General features: G+C 42.2%; 1 protein-coding gene across 1 annotated transcript in view; it reads right to left on the bottom strand.

Moving 5' to 3' along the window:
- Positions 1 to 1,539: 1,539 nt before the first annotated feature.
- Positions 1,540 to 15,280, bottom strand: part of LOC124615445 (cytochrome P450 6k1-like) — a 53,592-nt gene continuing 39,851 nt past the window's right edge. Inside the window, exon 4 of the mRNA XM_047143336.1 lies at positions 1,540 to 1,992. Within this exon, the coding sequence (XP_046999292.1) occupies positions 1,820 to 1,992 (173 nt within the window). The 3' untranslated portion in view covers positions 1,540 to 1,819. The remainder of the gene's footprint in view (positions 1,993 to 15,280) is intronic.

The following is a 15,280-nucleotide window of genomic DNA, read 5'->3' as shown; positions in this document are numbered from 1 at the left end:
GAACGCTACCACACGACCACGAGATGCGGGCTCCAAGTACGTTCAGTTTCACGGGCTGTGTGGGGGTGAGCACGAATCTGTTGAAACAACAAATCACCTTCTTGTTGCAAGAAATGCAAAAGAAGGGATCTAACAATATTAGCACGCCAAACAGAAACACCCACGTGATCGGGAGTTGTAGTTCACCGCACCCCAGACCATAAGGCCAGGTATGGGGCCAGTTTGCCTTGGACGAATGCACTCTATGAGATAGAGCTTATCCGGTCTATGCTATACACGCAAACGATCATTACGTGCTTGCAGGGAGAATCTGCTTCCAATGTTGCAGACCACTGCGCGCTATTCTAAGTGATTCTCTGATGGCACTAAGCGAGCTGTTCACGTACTCTGGCTAGAGGAACGCGTGCCTGTACTCCCAGCGAAAATAACCAGTTTGCTGCGGTAGCTGTTCGATCTGCCAAGCTACCCTTACAATATGACGATCCTGGCAGGCTTCTATGCTGCGTGGACGTCCAGAGCCTCGTCTGCGGATGTGAGATCGTTCACGTGACGGCTGATACCAGCGCCATTGCACAACCGACGCTGCTCTTCCAACTTGTGTGGCAATTCTCTGCAAGACCATCCCACTACTCGGAAGGCCATAATTTGACCCCTTTCAAACTCACCCAGTGGGCTGTAGGAAACACGAGTGCGTTTTCATGACTTGGCATCCTGCTTGCTTTCAAGTATGCATCACATTAAGCCCTCTGGCTATGAGCCTTCCTTATGGCATTCCACAGATGGCTCATAACCAGTAGGCTATGAGCATCTACTATCCGCTAGGTTGCGTATGCCGTCATCTGATCGAAATTGACGTCGTGTTTCCAGATGTACTAACTTTTTTCCGGCAGAGTATAATCTATTAATGGCACGTTTTGGTAGATTTTTACCTAACAACTGTCATGTTGAATTGCAGGGCACCTGACGATGTTCGTATACGATGAAACTCGTGAAACTCGCTATGGGTAATTAAATCAACCTAAGTTTATAGCTGTGGTGGTTTCCTAAACTTACATATTAATAAGATATGGAAACAAACATATATGGATTCTAATGTGATCAGTATTGATGAGCAGAACGGTACACAAACAGGAAACATTCCGACCGTGTTCTTGATTGAAACAGTTGATTGTAGAAATAGCAGGTAGCTAAGCGGGGGAAAATCCGCTGCTCGTGGTCTCGGGGTAGCGTTCTCGCTTCCCGAGCGCGGGGTCCCGGGTTCGATTCCCGACGGGGTCAGCGATTTTTTTCTGCCTCGTGATGACTGGGTGTTGTTGTGTCGTCATCATCATCATTCATCGCCATTACGGTCGGAGGAAGGCAATGGCAAACCACCTCCACTAGGACCATGCCTAGTAAGACGGTGCGAGTCTCCCGCATCGTCCCCCTACGCTCTGTAAAGAAGCATGGAACTTCATTTCCATTTTTTTCAAGTAGAGGAAAGGACTTCAACACTTCTTCGTGACATACAGAAGCAACAAGGTAACTATGTAGCACACATTACCAGTCAAATTTTTAATGGGAAATAAATAAGTACTTTATTTTACAGTGATAACAGTCTTAATGAACACTCCATACAATGTAGGAAAAATGAGAGACACCTGTTGTTACAATAGTAGTATCAATATGAAAATAGTCACTAGCCAATATCTTCAACAACACAGTTTCATTAACAAGAAGGCGCTAATGTTCCACCTCGGAAAAGTGCTAATGCTGGATCCGCTTGTCAGCGGATGTGAACAGACATTTCTGCAGAGCAGAGCGTAGTAGCTGCAGGTCTTCAGCACACAGGCTTTTGTCGCCGCTCCAACCTCAGGTTGATTCCGCCAATTGGTGACGGCACTGGGATGTTCGGAGCCAACCTTAGCTTCATGTCTCCAACAGGCAGTAAGTCAAAGTTTGATAGCAGATGTACTATCGCCGTCTTCACCTGCATCAACGCGAAACGCATACCTGCAACAAAATAAGCGAGACATCACTTCGTTGAAGGTACGAAAAATAATGTTACATATTATCACTCTTGAAATATGGTAGCGAATCAAAAAACATTTTTTATTCAACATCTCACATAAGATTTTTTTATAAGTTTCGAAATTATTCTGTCAACGGAACCAGTATTGATTCTTTATAGCCACAGAGAGGTATCAGGAATTTGTAAACGTTGAAATCCTGTAGTACAAGTGTTTTAATCAACATAAGGTGTTCGGCAAAGAATTCCTTATAAATCATAATGTGCAGCGTGCTAGCTTGCGAGAGAGGATGGAATTACGACCATCCATCTCGTACACAGGCCACTCTGAGTGTGGTTACACGGTTTTCCAAGTGGTTTAAGGGAATTATGGAAGGTACCTAGTCTTCATGTCTTAAAATACGAGGCACAAGCAGACTTGTCAAACTATAGTAAGCTTCCCTAGACTACCGTACGTAAACGTACACTAAGATAGTTTTCATAGTATCTTTGGTCTGATACAGTAGTACCTGCATTACCTGTTGCAAACCTACTCGGCGTTACCTCATAATGATCGCTCCCTTTCCGTATGCAATCAGTGTCTTACTAGATTCCCCTAAACGCAAGAAGTGGTGAACCTTGTATAAACTGAGTGAAGATATATAAAGGGCCGGGTAACCTACGGAACACGTTTTTTTCTGCAAAGTAATCCTCCTGTCTCTTACTCAATATTAAAGAGTGTTTATAGTAAGACGCAAATTGTCAACGTATAATTCAGGTTTTATTGTTTATTTGTAACGTCAAACCGAAGGATGTTGTAGTAAAAATCAGGAAAACAAGCTAGATTTATCATATAGCGCTATAAAACGCAATTTTCTCAACAGAAAGCTAAAAAAATGTAAAACAAAAATATATCAAACATCGCTTACATAATTCGTCGAACTTTCCTCATAAACAATTTTCGCATTTATCAATAATAACAGGAAACTCTTGCATTTCATCAAGATGAAGAACGTTCTATTGAGAACAAAATAACCATAATAATTATACATTTTCTTACGCTTGCGCATGTAAAATGTACTTTCATAAAAAATAACGACTTTGGTTACGTAAAAGTGCAGAAGTCACACTATCAATTAACTTCTATTAATTACAAAATCCAATTTATATTCTGTATGGATATAATATACAGAATGGACTAACACTGAATGGTGTGCAATTCTAATTACGTGAAAAAAAACTAAACAAACAAACAAAAAACAAAGACTTATCGTCGGCCCCCATTTTCTTTCTCACATATTCCATTGTGTGTGTGTGTGTGTGTGTGTGTGTGTGTGTGTGTGTGTCCAATTCTCCCGATACTACCGGCAATCCTGCCATTTACTATGTCATTTATGTAGTGTATCAAAACTGCCGAACCGTAGTTTCCACAAAGCACAATTCTACAAACAGTTAATATATCGTAATTGACAGAATTAAGTTTACGTAATTCAGAGACAGGTGGAGCCCACCAATTCCGTCCCAGTTTTAACTGACGTCTCAGGCGACAGGAGGCGCTACCGGCCACAAACTTACATAAAATAAACTGTGCCAAATCTTGAATGAATGGAAACCACATGACGGGGTAATCCCTCAGAAACAGAGAGAGGACGTGCGGCGAACTTCACTCTTGACGTTTATCAAAAAATGTATTTTTGAATTTTGATACAAAAGAAAGTTTTCTATCTATCTTTGGCAAGAAGACAGACAATAAAGAACTCGATCTGGTAACATAGTAGCATTGGGAACGTGTTTCAAGTTTTTTATAGAACTGGAAACCGCCTCCGACATCTTGTAGGCGTACATGAATGCTAACGGTGTGGACTATACTACGAAATATTTATCGTTTTAGCCCTCCCCCCGCCCCCCCTTGATCTTTGTTTAGTATTTTCCTTTGCCAGATATCTTAGTCCTATAAGCAAAGAGAGCTTCACTGAAAGTTTAAACGCAGCCAAAACCTCTCAGACAAACAGAAGCTAAACGATTTCAAAGTTAGCGTAAGGAGGGCTATGCGTGAACCGTTCAGTGAATTCGAAAGTAAAATTCTATGTACCGACTTGACAGAAAATCCTAGGAAGTTCTGGTCTTACGTTAAATCAGTAAGTGGATCGAAACAGCATATCCAGACACTCTGGGATAATGATGGCATTGAAACAGAAGATGACACGCGTAAAGCTGAAATACTAAACACCTTTTTCCAAAGCTGTTTCACAGAGGAAGACCGCACTGCAGTTCCTTCTCTAAATACTCGCACAAACGAAAATATAGCTGACATCGAAATAAGTGTCCAAGGAATAGAAAAGCAACTGAAATCACTCAACAGAGGAAAGTCCGCTGGACCTGACGGGATACCAATTCGATTCTACACAGAGTACGCGAAAGAACTTGCCCCCCTCCTAACAGCCGTGTACCTCAGGTCTCTAGAGGAACGGAAGCACAGCTAGTCCCAGCTTTCAAGAAGGGTCGTCGAGCAGATGTGCAAAACTATAGGCCTATATCTCTGACACCGATCTGTTGTAGAATTTTAGAACATGTTTTTTACTCGCGTATCATGTCATTTCTGGAAACCCAGAATGTACTCTGTAGGAATCAACATGGATTCCGGAAATAGCGATCGTGTGAGACCCAACTCGCTTTATTTGTTCTTGAGACCCAGAAAATATTAGATACAGGCTCCCAGGTAGATGCCATTTTCCTTGACTTCCGGAAGACGTTCGATACAGTTCCGCACTGTCGCCTGATAAACAAAGTAAGAGCCTACGGAATATCAGACCAGCTGTGTGGCTGGATTGAAGAGTTTTTAGCATACAGAACACAGCATGTTGTTCTCAATGCAGAGACGTCTACAGACGTTAAAGTAACCTCTGGCGTGTCACGGGGGAGTGTTAAGGGACCATTGCTTTTCACAATATATATAAATGACTTAGTAGATACTGCCGGGTTCGCGGATGATCTGTAGTATACAGAGAAGTTGCAGCATTAGAAAATTGCAGCGAAATGCAGGAAGATCTGCAGCGGATAGGCACTTGGTGCAGGGAGTGGTAACTGACCCTTAACATAGACAAATGTAATGTATTGCGAATACATAGAATGAAGGATCCTTTATTGTATGACTATATGATAGCAGAACAAACACTGGTAGCAGTTACTTCTGTAAAATATCTGGGAGTATGCGTACGGAACGATTTGAAGTTGAATGATTATATAAAATTATTTGTTGGTAAGGCGTGTGCCAGGTTGAAATTCATTGGGAGAGTCCTTAGAAAATTTAGTCCATCAACAAAGGAGATGGCTCACAAAACACTCGTTCGACCTATACTTGAGTATTGCTCATTAGTGTGGGATTCGTACCAGGTCGGGTTGACAGAGGAGATAGAGAAGATCGAAAGAAGAGCGGTTCGTTTCGTCACAGGGTTATTTGGTAACCGTGATAGCGTTACGGAGATGTTTAATAAACTCAAGTGGCAGACTCTGCAAGAGAGGCGCTCTGCATCGCGGTGTAGCTTGCTGTCCAGGTTTCGAGAGGGTATGTTTCTGTATGAGGTATCGAATATATTGCTTCCCCCTCCCGAGGAGATTACGAATGTAAAATTAAAGAGATTCGAGCGCGCACAGAGGCTTTCAGGCAGTCGTTCTTCCCGCGAACCATACGCGACTGGAACAGGAAAGGGAGGTAATGACAGTGGCACGTAAAGTGCCCTCCGCCACACATCGTTGGGTGGCTTGCGGAGTATAAATGTAGATGTAGATAAGGAATGTGATTTCCGTAACAAAATGTGGTTTAGACTTCACTACTATCCATTTTTTATGTTTAAAGATTGCTTACACATGATTCAGATACAGTCGCAGCTATAACAAGAAGCATAGCTCATTGTATGAAAGTCAGTTAAATTATTTCCATTGCTGTAGAAATGGTGTAAATCTAGTTTCAGATGGCGGTAATATTAGCTGTTTAGTCAACGAAAATTTAGTATAACATCACATGGCGATTGGACGCGAATTTCTAATTATACCGAATAATATACTCGTATGTCACTGAAAAGGTATCATTTAATATAAAGGGGCCAAATTCAGTATGAATCCGAAAATACTTAGTTACGATTTAATTACGGCGGAAAACTTAAGGATTTCTTACAGTTGCATATATGGCAGACCTTAGAATTACATTTTTACTACATAACGCATAGGCTGCGTAACGATACTACGTCCGTATCTAGCTTTCCTAAACAGTGTACAAAACAAAATGAATCTGAAGATCCTTTGTCATCTTAACAAATCAGGTGCTCTCACGGAGCTTCATACGGAGAAAACTCTTCAATACACAGCGAAAAAGATAAACGTAGATCACTAACGCATGTCAGTAAAATAATCTATTAAAGTAAAGAAAACTTACAAGGACTGATTGTAACCGCGATCTTTAATGGCAAGTACAGGTTATCCAGTTCATACTATTGCATTCTGCCGGAAATCCACAAAGTAATGGAAACACTTGGAAAACTTTTATCTCGTTTGCTATGTCTGTCAGTATTTCCGGCGTCTTTATTGCTGTGTATTTCACTATCATTAGGATGGTTTAATGTACGTACAATAGAAAGTTGAAAATTTTTTGGTCTGTCCCAAAAATGATACTGTTGTCAGAGAAACGTTTGTTTCTGGTGGCACAGCCGGCCGGAGTGGCCGAGCGGTTCTAGGCACTTCAGTCTGGAACCGCGCGACTGCTACGGTCGCAGGTTCGAATCCTGCCTCGGGCATAGATGTGTATGATGTCCTTAGGTTAATTAGGTTTAAGTTGTTCTAAGTTCTAGGTGACTGATGACCTCAGATGTTAAGTCCCATAGTGCTCAGAGACATTTGAACCATTTTTTGGTGGCACACGTACTACGTTAACGTAAGTCAAGGACCAACATGACTATCGTTTCATTCAAATAATAAAGATGGCCTACTGCTCCCTCTGTATTCTGTTTGTTTCGGACGATTTAGCACCAACGGTGATATGTCCGAAATTACTCAAGCTGTATGTGGAGTCTGCTCTATCAGTTTGAAAAGACGAGCTGAAACTGACAGTACATCACTTGATAATGATCCACAACCACAAAACGTCTCTGGCGATAGGATTTTGATGTTCTGTGACCAAGCTAACGCCATAGGATTATGTAACATGTTTTGTGCTCACGTATTATGACGTTTTTTTAGAACGAAAATCTCCTCTACAAAAATCAACATGGATTTCGCAAGCAGAAATCATGCGAAACTGAGCTTGCTCTTTTCCTCCATGAGATTTATAGCGCTGCAGGCAGCGGCACTCAGGTTGATGCGGTGGTCCTTGACTTCAGTAAGGCATTTGTCACAGACCTGCGCACGGCTGGTTCCGGCGGAGGTTCGAGTCCTGCCTCGGGCATGGGTGTGTGTGTTTGTACTTAGGATTGTTTAGGTTAAGTAGTGTGTAAGCTTAGGGACTGATGATCTTAGTAGTTAAGCCCCATAAGATTTCACACACATTTTTGAACAGACCTGCGCAAGACTTATTTAGGGACAGAACTCAACACCTTACTCTTAACGGAACACAGTCGAATGATGTAAACGTAATTTCTGGAGTACCTCAGGAAAGTGTGATAGAACCGTTATTGATTACAGTGTATGTAAGTAATCTAGTAGAAAATATCTGAGCTCTTTTAGAATGTTCGCAGATGATACGGTTGTCTATAAGAAAGCAGCAACGCCAGAAGACAGTAACGATTTGCAGAATGACAAATGGACGATTGATGAATGTTGCAATCTCTGGCAGATGAGCCTGAACGTAAACAGATACTGTGCATACATAGGAAATGAAATCGACTTCTGTACAGCTACACTACTGATGAAAAACCGCTGGAAACAGTATCTGCCGTAAAATATCTAAAATTAAATATCCAGAATGACCTTAAGTGGAACGACCGTATAAAACAAATGCTAGATGCCAGTCAGATTCATAGGAATATGTTTAAGGGAACTTAACTCATCCGAGACGGAAGTGATTTACAAGTCGCTTGTTCGACAGACTCTTGAGCACTGTTCATCAGAGTTAATACAGAGGCTTACCATGCACCATTTGCTAGTTGAACAGGGAAGAGGAGATAAGTTACTGATTCCAATAGTACATCCCGCCACTCACCTTTAGGTGGATTGCGGACTATGATGTAGATGTGGGTGAGGGCTATTTTACGTGAACATTTTACTATGAAACAGTTTTGCTCAAGATGTTCTCCTCCGTATCTCAGTGTTCCGCGGGGATGACTGCAATGCAGACGACCTGGATTCGATTCCTGGTACTGTCAAAGATTTCTCGTGGTGAGGGGGACTGGTACGTGGTGCACTCAACCTCGTGATGCCAACTTAGGAGCAAACTGAATGAGAAGCAACGTCTCCAAGCTCTGAAAAGTCAACTAAACGGCCTGGAGAATGATGGGTTGACCAGATGCCCCTACATACCACAACTGCTTGACGAGGCAAGGCAGAGGATGACACTGCAGTCGGGCTTTCAGGACCAGGGCGAGAGGAACGTTTGTATTTTACTTGCTCGAGACGAGTGTCACATTTCTGGCATATTTATCCCGGAAAAACGCGAATACGAAATCGTCAGTAGTTCTTGGAACTTTTCCAGCAGTGTCTGAGTGGACTGATTTGTTAGGTGGACAAAATGATCCACACCATCAGGGCAGACACGGAACAACAGCCTAGTCACAAGGCAAACTCTCCAATGTGCGCCCCACAGATTCAGTGGTAAGCGGATCCAGTGGACAGTCTGTCAAAATCCGAACACAGACCAAGCATAACAACAAGAAGAAGATTTACTGAACTACAAAAAAAGAAGAAAAATAGGAACAATGAACGGTCCACGTTGAAGATGTGTAGTCGAGCGAATCTCTGTAGCCATGGCGCCGTGGTTCTTTGGGCACTGTGTTAGTCTGCGAATTTGTAGATCCGTGTTCAGATCACCCTAATGTCCTTTTTTTCACGAAACTCTCTGTTCATTATATTCAGATTTGTGTCTGTGTCTTGATGTAACGTCAGTTTGCAACAGTGAATGGTAAGGAGGAGACATCCAGACGTACCTACCAACTCCTCGCTGTACGCAAGTACCACATGATATGACTTTTGTGTTCCGTTTTGAAAATTTTGACTTTTCAATTCCTTTGTTGTGACGTACTTCACACCCGTTTATGTGCTGTTTTAATTTCTGTGAGAGGTCTATTCGGCATCTCGCCTGCTGTCACTATTCATCACATTTATTTGCGACGGTAATATATCCTTACCACATGACTCATATTCCATTCGCACAACCAATATATATCCAGAATGAGATTTTCACTCTGCAGCGGAGTGTGCGCTGATATGAAATTTCCTGGCAGATTAAAACAGTGTGCCCGACCGAGACGCGAACTCGGAACCTTTGCCACTCGCGGGCAAGTGCTCTACAATCTGAGCTACCGAAGCCCGACGCACGTCCGGTCTCACAGCTTTACTTCTGCCAGTATCTCGTCTCCTACCTTCCAAACTTTACAGAAGCTCTCCTGCGAACCTTGCAGAACTAGCACTCCTGAAAGAAAGGGTGCTGCGCAGACATGTCTTAGCCACAGCCTGGGAGAGGTTTCCAGAATGAGATTTTCACTCTGCAGCGGAGTGTGCGCTGCTATGAAATTTCCTGGCAGATAAAAACTGTGTGCTCGACCGAGACTCGAACTCGGGACCTTTTCCTTTCGCGGGCAAGTGCTCTACCATCTTTTCTTTTTTTTTGTGGACATCTGACAATGTGTGCCCGACCGGGTCTCGAACCCGGGATCTCCTGCTTACATGACAGACGCTCTATCCATCTTTTATTGTTGGTTTTTTATTTTTATTTTATTTTTTATAAGGAAGGGAAAGTAAACATTTGCTCCAATTTCTAATAAGAATAGAATGGACAAAGTATATATCATTTCTAGGCTGCCGTTGAGCAATATAAGAAATGAAATGTCTTCTTCCTCAGTTTTTTTTTTTTTTTTGCAAGTAGTAAACAGAAATTTTATGGTGCACAAAAGACTATCACTTCATTGTGGAAGGAAAGTTGCTCCGCTGCTCTGCGAGAGAAAGAAAATGTTAAAACGAAAATGGGAAAGAAAAAAATGCCTTCTGCATTGGTGAGCATCTGAAGAGTATCTTAAAATTCCGACAAGAACTAAAGTCCCAGGAAGCACATAGGATTCATACATACAGGTCACTGGCAACCTCTGCTATCCGAAATACTGTATTTGAAGCATTTAACCGTTAATTATGATTTTCAGCATATTTCCAAATATCCTCCTGTAGTCACAATGCTGGCTCATTTTAAAGTGATAAGTTTCTATGTAAGAATAATAGTCTAGGAAAGTAGCATGCCTATTCTGCATAATAAACGATGCTGAGTGGCCCATGATCCAAGTTGCAGCGTTGTTTTTTGCTCGTGGATATCTCAGTTTTTGTGGCTGAATGATCTCTAAAAGGTCTACACCACTGGGCGTCGTACGATATATCACCGACAATCGTTGACGAAGAAATGTAGTAATTTCTTCTGCATGTCCGCACGTGAACCTATGAAGAAGCGTGTCGACTCTTCCGCATGCGTCACAGTTGGGCGTTGGATGAAGGCCTATTTTATGTAGCTTTTCATTTGTTGCTACTTTATCGTTGACTGTTAGATACCAGTCGGCTATGACGCGTGATGGTAACATGTCGCTGTGCACATTCCGCCATACTATACTCCAATGTGTATGTGGATGTTTTTCTTCGAGACGATTCCTGTGGTTTGTTGTCATGAGAAGGTCATAAAGCTTCCTGTTCGTCAGGCTTCCGTTATCGGCGATGTTGTGTCGAATGTAGCTCATTTCCATGTAGTACAGTCGCACATGTCGATAAGAAAGTGGACTGCCGGCGATATTAACGGGTGCGTCAAGGCTTTGAGGCTTCCACCGCTGAAAGAGGTTTCTGATGATATTTGTCCTCCGGGTATGAAACTCCTTCTTGATGCGATTTAGGAGCAGGGTGACACATTTTTTGTGTACTTTAATGAGGTTAAGGCCACCTTTGGAAGAAGGTAAGGTTAAGGTATCGAATTGAACTTCGAAAATGTGCCCCCTAAAAAGAAGCCAACATAACGCTTGTTGTATACTCTTGGCTAGATGGTCGAAGATTGGAAGAATTTGCGCCAAATAATTCATCTTACTCGTAATGGCGATCTCGATGGTCTTAACTTTCTGTAGTATGTTCAAGTCACGGTCGGAGTGAAGTATCAAAGCAGCACTTAATTTATTAAGCATGTGTGACCAGTTCGTCGTCAGGAATTTGTCTGGTTTGGCCTCAAAGGTAACACCGAGGGTTGTGTGATAATCCTTAAACTTGCACCAGGTAACATGGGATATGTCTCCGGTACCGCCACCGATCTGCAAAGCTGTGGGTTTAGTTCTATTTAGTATTGCTCCTGAAAGAAACGTGAATGTTTGTAAAAGAGTTTCCGCTGACAGAAGTTGTTGCGATGATGACACAGTTACGCAGATATCGTCAGCATACTCAGTGCATGGGATAGTGACAGACTCGACGCTAAGCCCGATACCGCTATGCGCTAAGTTGTTCAGTAGCGGCTCTACTGCAATGGCGTACAAAATCATTGACAGAGGACATCCTTGGCGGATAGATTGCTCAATGGAAACTTCTTTTGTAAATTGGCCATTAATGAGAATCCGTGAAGAGGCGTTCGTAGTAAGTTTTCGAATTAATTCTATGAGATGAGGTCCAAATCCTAGTTTCTTCATGCTTTTAAAGAGGAAGTCATGACGTACACGGTCATAAGCCTTCTCAAAATCTAGAAAGATCAGAGCGTCCTGTCCTTTGGTTTCAGCATAAAAACAGATGATGTCCCTCAAATCGCAGGAAGCTGAGATTGCACTTCGGCTTTGCACTGCACTGTACTGGTAACTGCCTAAAACCTTGTACATTACGGTTTGCATTCTTAGCTTAATGGATCTGGTGATGATTTTGAAATCGGCATTCAGGAGTGTGATGGGTCGCATGTTTTCGACCTTCCTGCTGTTCCCTTTTTTCGTTAAGGGCAGGATGATACCTTCCGTAAATGCCTTGGGTATGACTTCCAGGTGCCAGACTTCATTCGCTATCTCGAGGAGTGTCGGACGGAGGAGGTTCCAGTATCGCTGGTAAAACTCAGCGCTGAGACCGTCGGGTCCTGGTGATTTCCCTTTCTTTGCACTGTGGACTGCCAGTCGGATTTCGTCCTCTGTGAAAACAGATTCCAGATTTTCATTATCCTGTTGCGACAGCTCAAGGTCCTAAGAAAATCGTCGCACGAGTGTTCATCAACGGATTGCTTCTTGTAAAGTTGACTATAATAGTCGTAGACGTGCGAGATGATGTCACGTTGCTTCGTGATGGCATTCTCAGCGTCATCAACGGCGGCTTCAGTCAACATGGCTTTACACCGTTTCGTCGTTCTCAGGATGTGGTACAGAGGCCCGTTCTTCGGCGGCAACATCCTTGGGGTGGCCTCGCACGATGATGCCTTGCATTCGTTGGCGTTGTATCGCCGTGATTTTCGCTTTATATCGTTTGATCTTTACGTCGATACCGCGAGAAGGATTGTTAGTGCGACTGTACAGTTCTCTCAAACAGCGATAATAAAACTCAATAGTCCGTTTCTGCCAGAAGCTTTTTTGTCGAGCGTAGCTCATGAGGGTGAGGCGTAATTTAGGCTTAGCACACTGAATCCACCACTGCAGTACGCTATCGTAACGACGTCGGTGCCGCTGGAGCTGTTGCCACGTTATGTTCACCTCCTCTTCAATTTGGGCATCCTGCAGATGGCTGACATTCAATTTCCAGTAGCCTTTCCCGCGGTAAATTTGCTGGCGTTGTAGGTTAAGGTAACACTGATATGCACAATGGTCTGAGATGTTGACAGGAGCTATGTCACAATTCACAGTGTGTCGCTGGAGGGGATCGGACACATAGATCCTATCCAGCCGACTGGCAGAATGACTGGTTACGAAGGTGTACGCTACCCGTTCACCATGGAGTTGTTCCCATGTATCGTGAAGACGCAGGCCATGAATTAAATGTTCAAGTTCGATACATCTGTTCATGTTAGGAGTTTGGTCTCTGTCGTTAAGCACACAATTGAAGTAACCACCAAGGATGAGATGTGCACGATAAGCGCTAAGAAGAATGCGAACCTCGTTTTTATAAAATTTTGAACAATCTCTCTTATGAGTACACGTTAACAATCTGCACACCATTCACTCGAAGAGAAATGCCACGACACTAGGCAACTGCTGCACATCCGTAAAGGGTATACCGTCGCGCAGAAGTATGGCAGTGCCTGGAGATTGATGTTATTGTAAGTAGGCTGTTTATGTTTTCTTATTGGCAACGTTACATAGCGCTTTGTATGAAAATCACTGGCTGTGCTGTGTGCAGTCTGTGGCTAGTTTGCATTGTTGTCTGCCATTGTAGTGTTGGGCAGCAGCAGCTGGATGTGAACAGTGCGTAGCGTTCTGCAGTTGGAGGTGAGCCGCCAGCAGTGGTGGATGTGGGGAGAGAGATGGCGGAGTTTTGAAATTTGTAAGACTGGATGTCATGAACTGGTATATATATTATGACTATTAAGGTAAATACATTGTTTGTTCTCTATTAAAATCTTTCATTTGCTAACTATGCCTATCAGTAGTTAGTGCCTTCAGTAGTTTGAATCTTTTATTTAGCTGGCAGTAGTGGCGCTCGCTGTATTGCAGTAGTTCGAGTAACGAAGATTTTTGGTGAGGTAAGTGATTTGTGAAAGGTATAGGTTAATGTTAGTCAGGGCCATTCATTTGTAGGGATTTTTGAAAGTCAGATTGCGTTGCGCTAAAAATATTGTGTGTCACTTTAAGCACAGTCACGTATATAATTTTTCTAAGGGGACGTTTCATATGGCGACCCTGCCAGGATACCTCACTGGAATCTTCTGATTTTTTTCCTTGTAGTTTGTGTAATTAGTGTAGCCTTTGTTTATTGCTAGTGCATAATCATAGAGAGAATTTCCTTTGTAATTGTAGTTTTTCATTGTTGTACAGTAAAACAGTTGTGACTTGCATGTATATTTGCACCAAGTATTTCGCAGCTGCACTTGCAATTAAGTAGACATTATTTGCATTGCTATGTTATCTTATTTTTGCTCTTCAAATTGTTCTTTTCTGTGTTATCGTGTGAAATATTGTGACAATAATGGCGTGTGAAAAACGTAATACTAGGCTCCAAAGTAAACTGAGAAATGACAGTGAAGACGAAAGCAGTGTGTTAGCGCCACCGAGTAATGAATTAACTAATGTTCAAAGTAGTAATTTGGTAATTGTACATAGGGAAATGGAGTGGGCTGCAAACAATGGTGTAGACAGTGAAACAATTAGTGAACAGGGAAGCATTAGCGATCGATCGGTTGGCAACAGCTCGCGTCAGGAATCCGAAATGACAGGACACAATCTTGCAAATACTGTAGATTCAGGTTTTGCGTCCTCACCATTTTATCAAATAAGTCAAGACACATTTTCTGCTTTTCAAACTGCGAATATTGCTGGTTCAAATGTATTGCTGAATAGCACTGAGGAACACGTTTCAGACACCAGTGCATTGTTATTACGATTAATGCAACAAATGGGACAAAAGCTTCAAACGTTAGACACAATGGAAAAAAATTAGAGACAAACACAGCAAAAGCTTCAGAAGTTAGACACAATGGAACAAAATCTTCAAAAGTTAGACACAATGGAACAAAATCAGAGACAAACACAGCAACAGTTAGACACAATGGAACAAAATCAGAGACAAACACAACAAAAGCTTCAAAAGTTAGACACCACAAATTTTTACAAACACGTGAAGATTTAACTACTGAGTTACATAACATTGAATCGAAATGTCAAAAATTTTGTAATGACGTAAAAACACAAATTTGTGAGCATTTACAACCTATTTTTTCGCAGCATGAAAATGCATTACAGAATCACGAAGCAGCCATAAAAGGACTGCAAACTATTGTTCATGAAGATCATGAGACCTTGCAAGCTAAAATTGACTCGTTGCATCTACCGATTCGGTTACGCAACTTGCAAAAACTCAAGAAAACTTAAAGGACACAGTAGATTGAAATTGGTTCAGAAAGACACATGGAGGAAATTAGTTCATTCTCAGAGAAAGTAGTTGAACTTTTGGATCAGC

Source organism: Schistocerca americana, chromosome 5 (genome assembly GCF_021461395.2).
Source record: "Schistocerca americana isolate TAMUIC-IGC-003095 chromosome 5, iqSchAmer2.1, whole genome shotgun sequence".
Lineage (NCBI taxonomy): Eukaryota > Metazoa > Arthropoda > Insecta > Orthoptera > Acrididae > Schistocerca > Schistocerca americana.
Note: the sequence above shows the minus strand (reverse complement) of the source record. Positions and strands in the feature narration are given on the sequence as shown.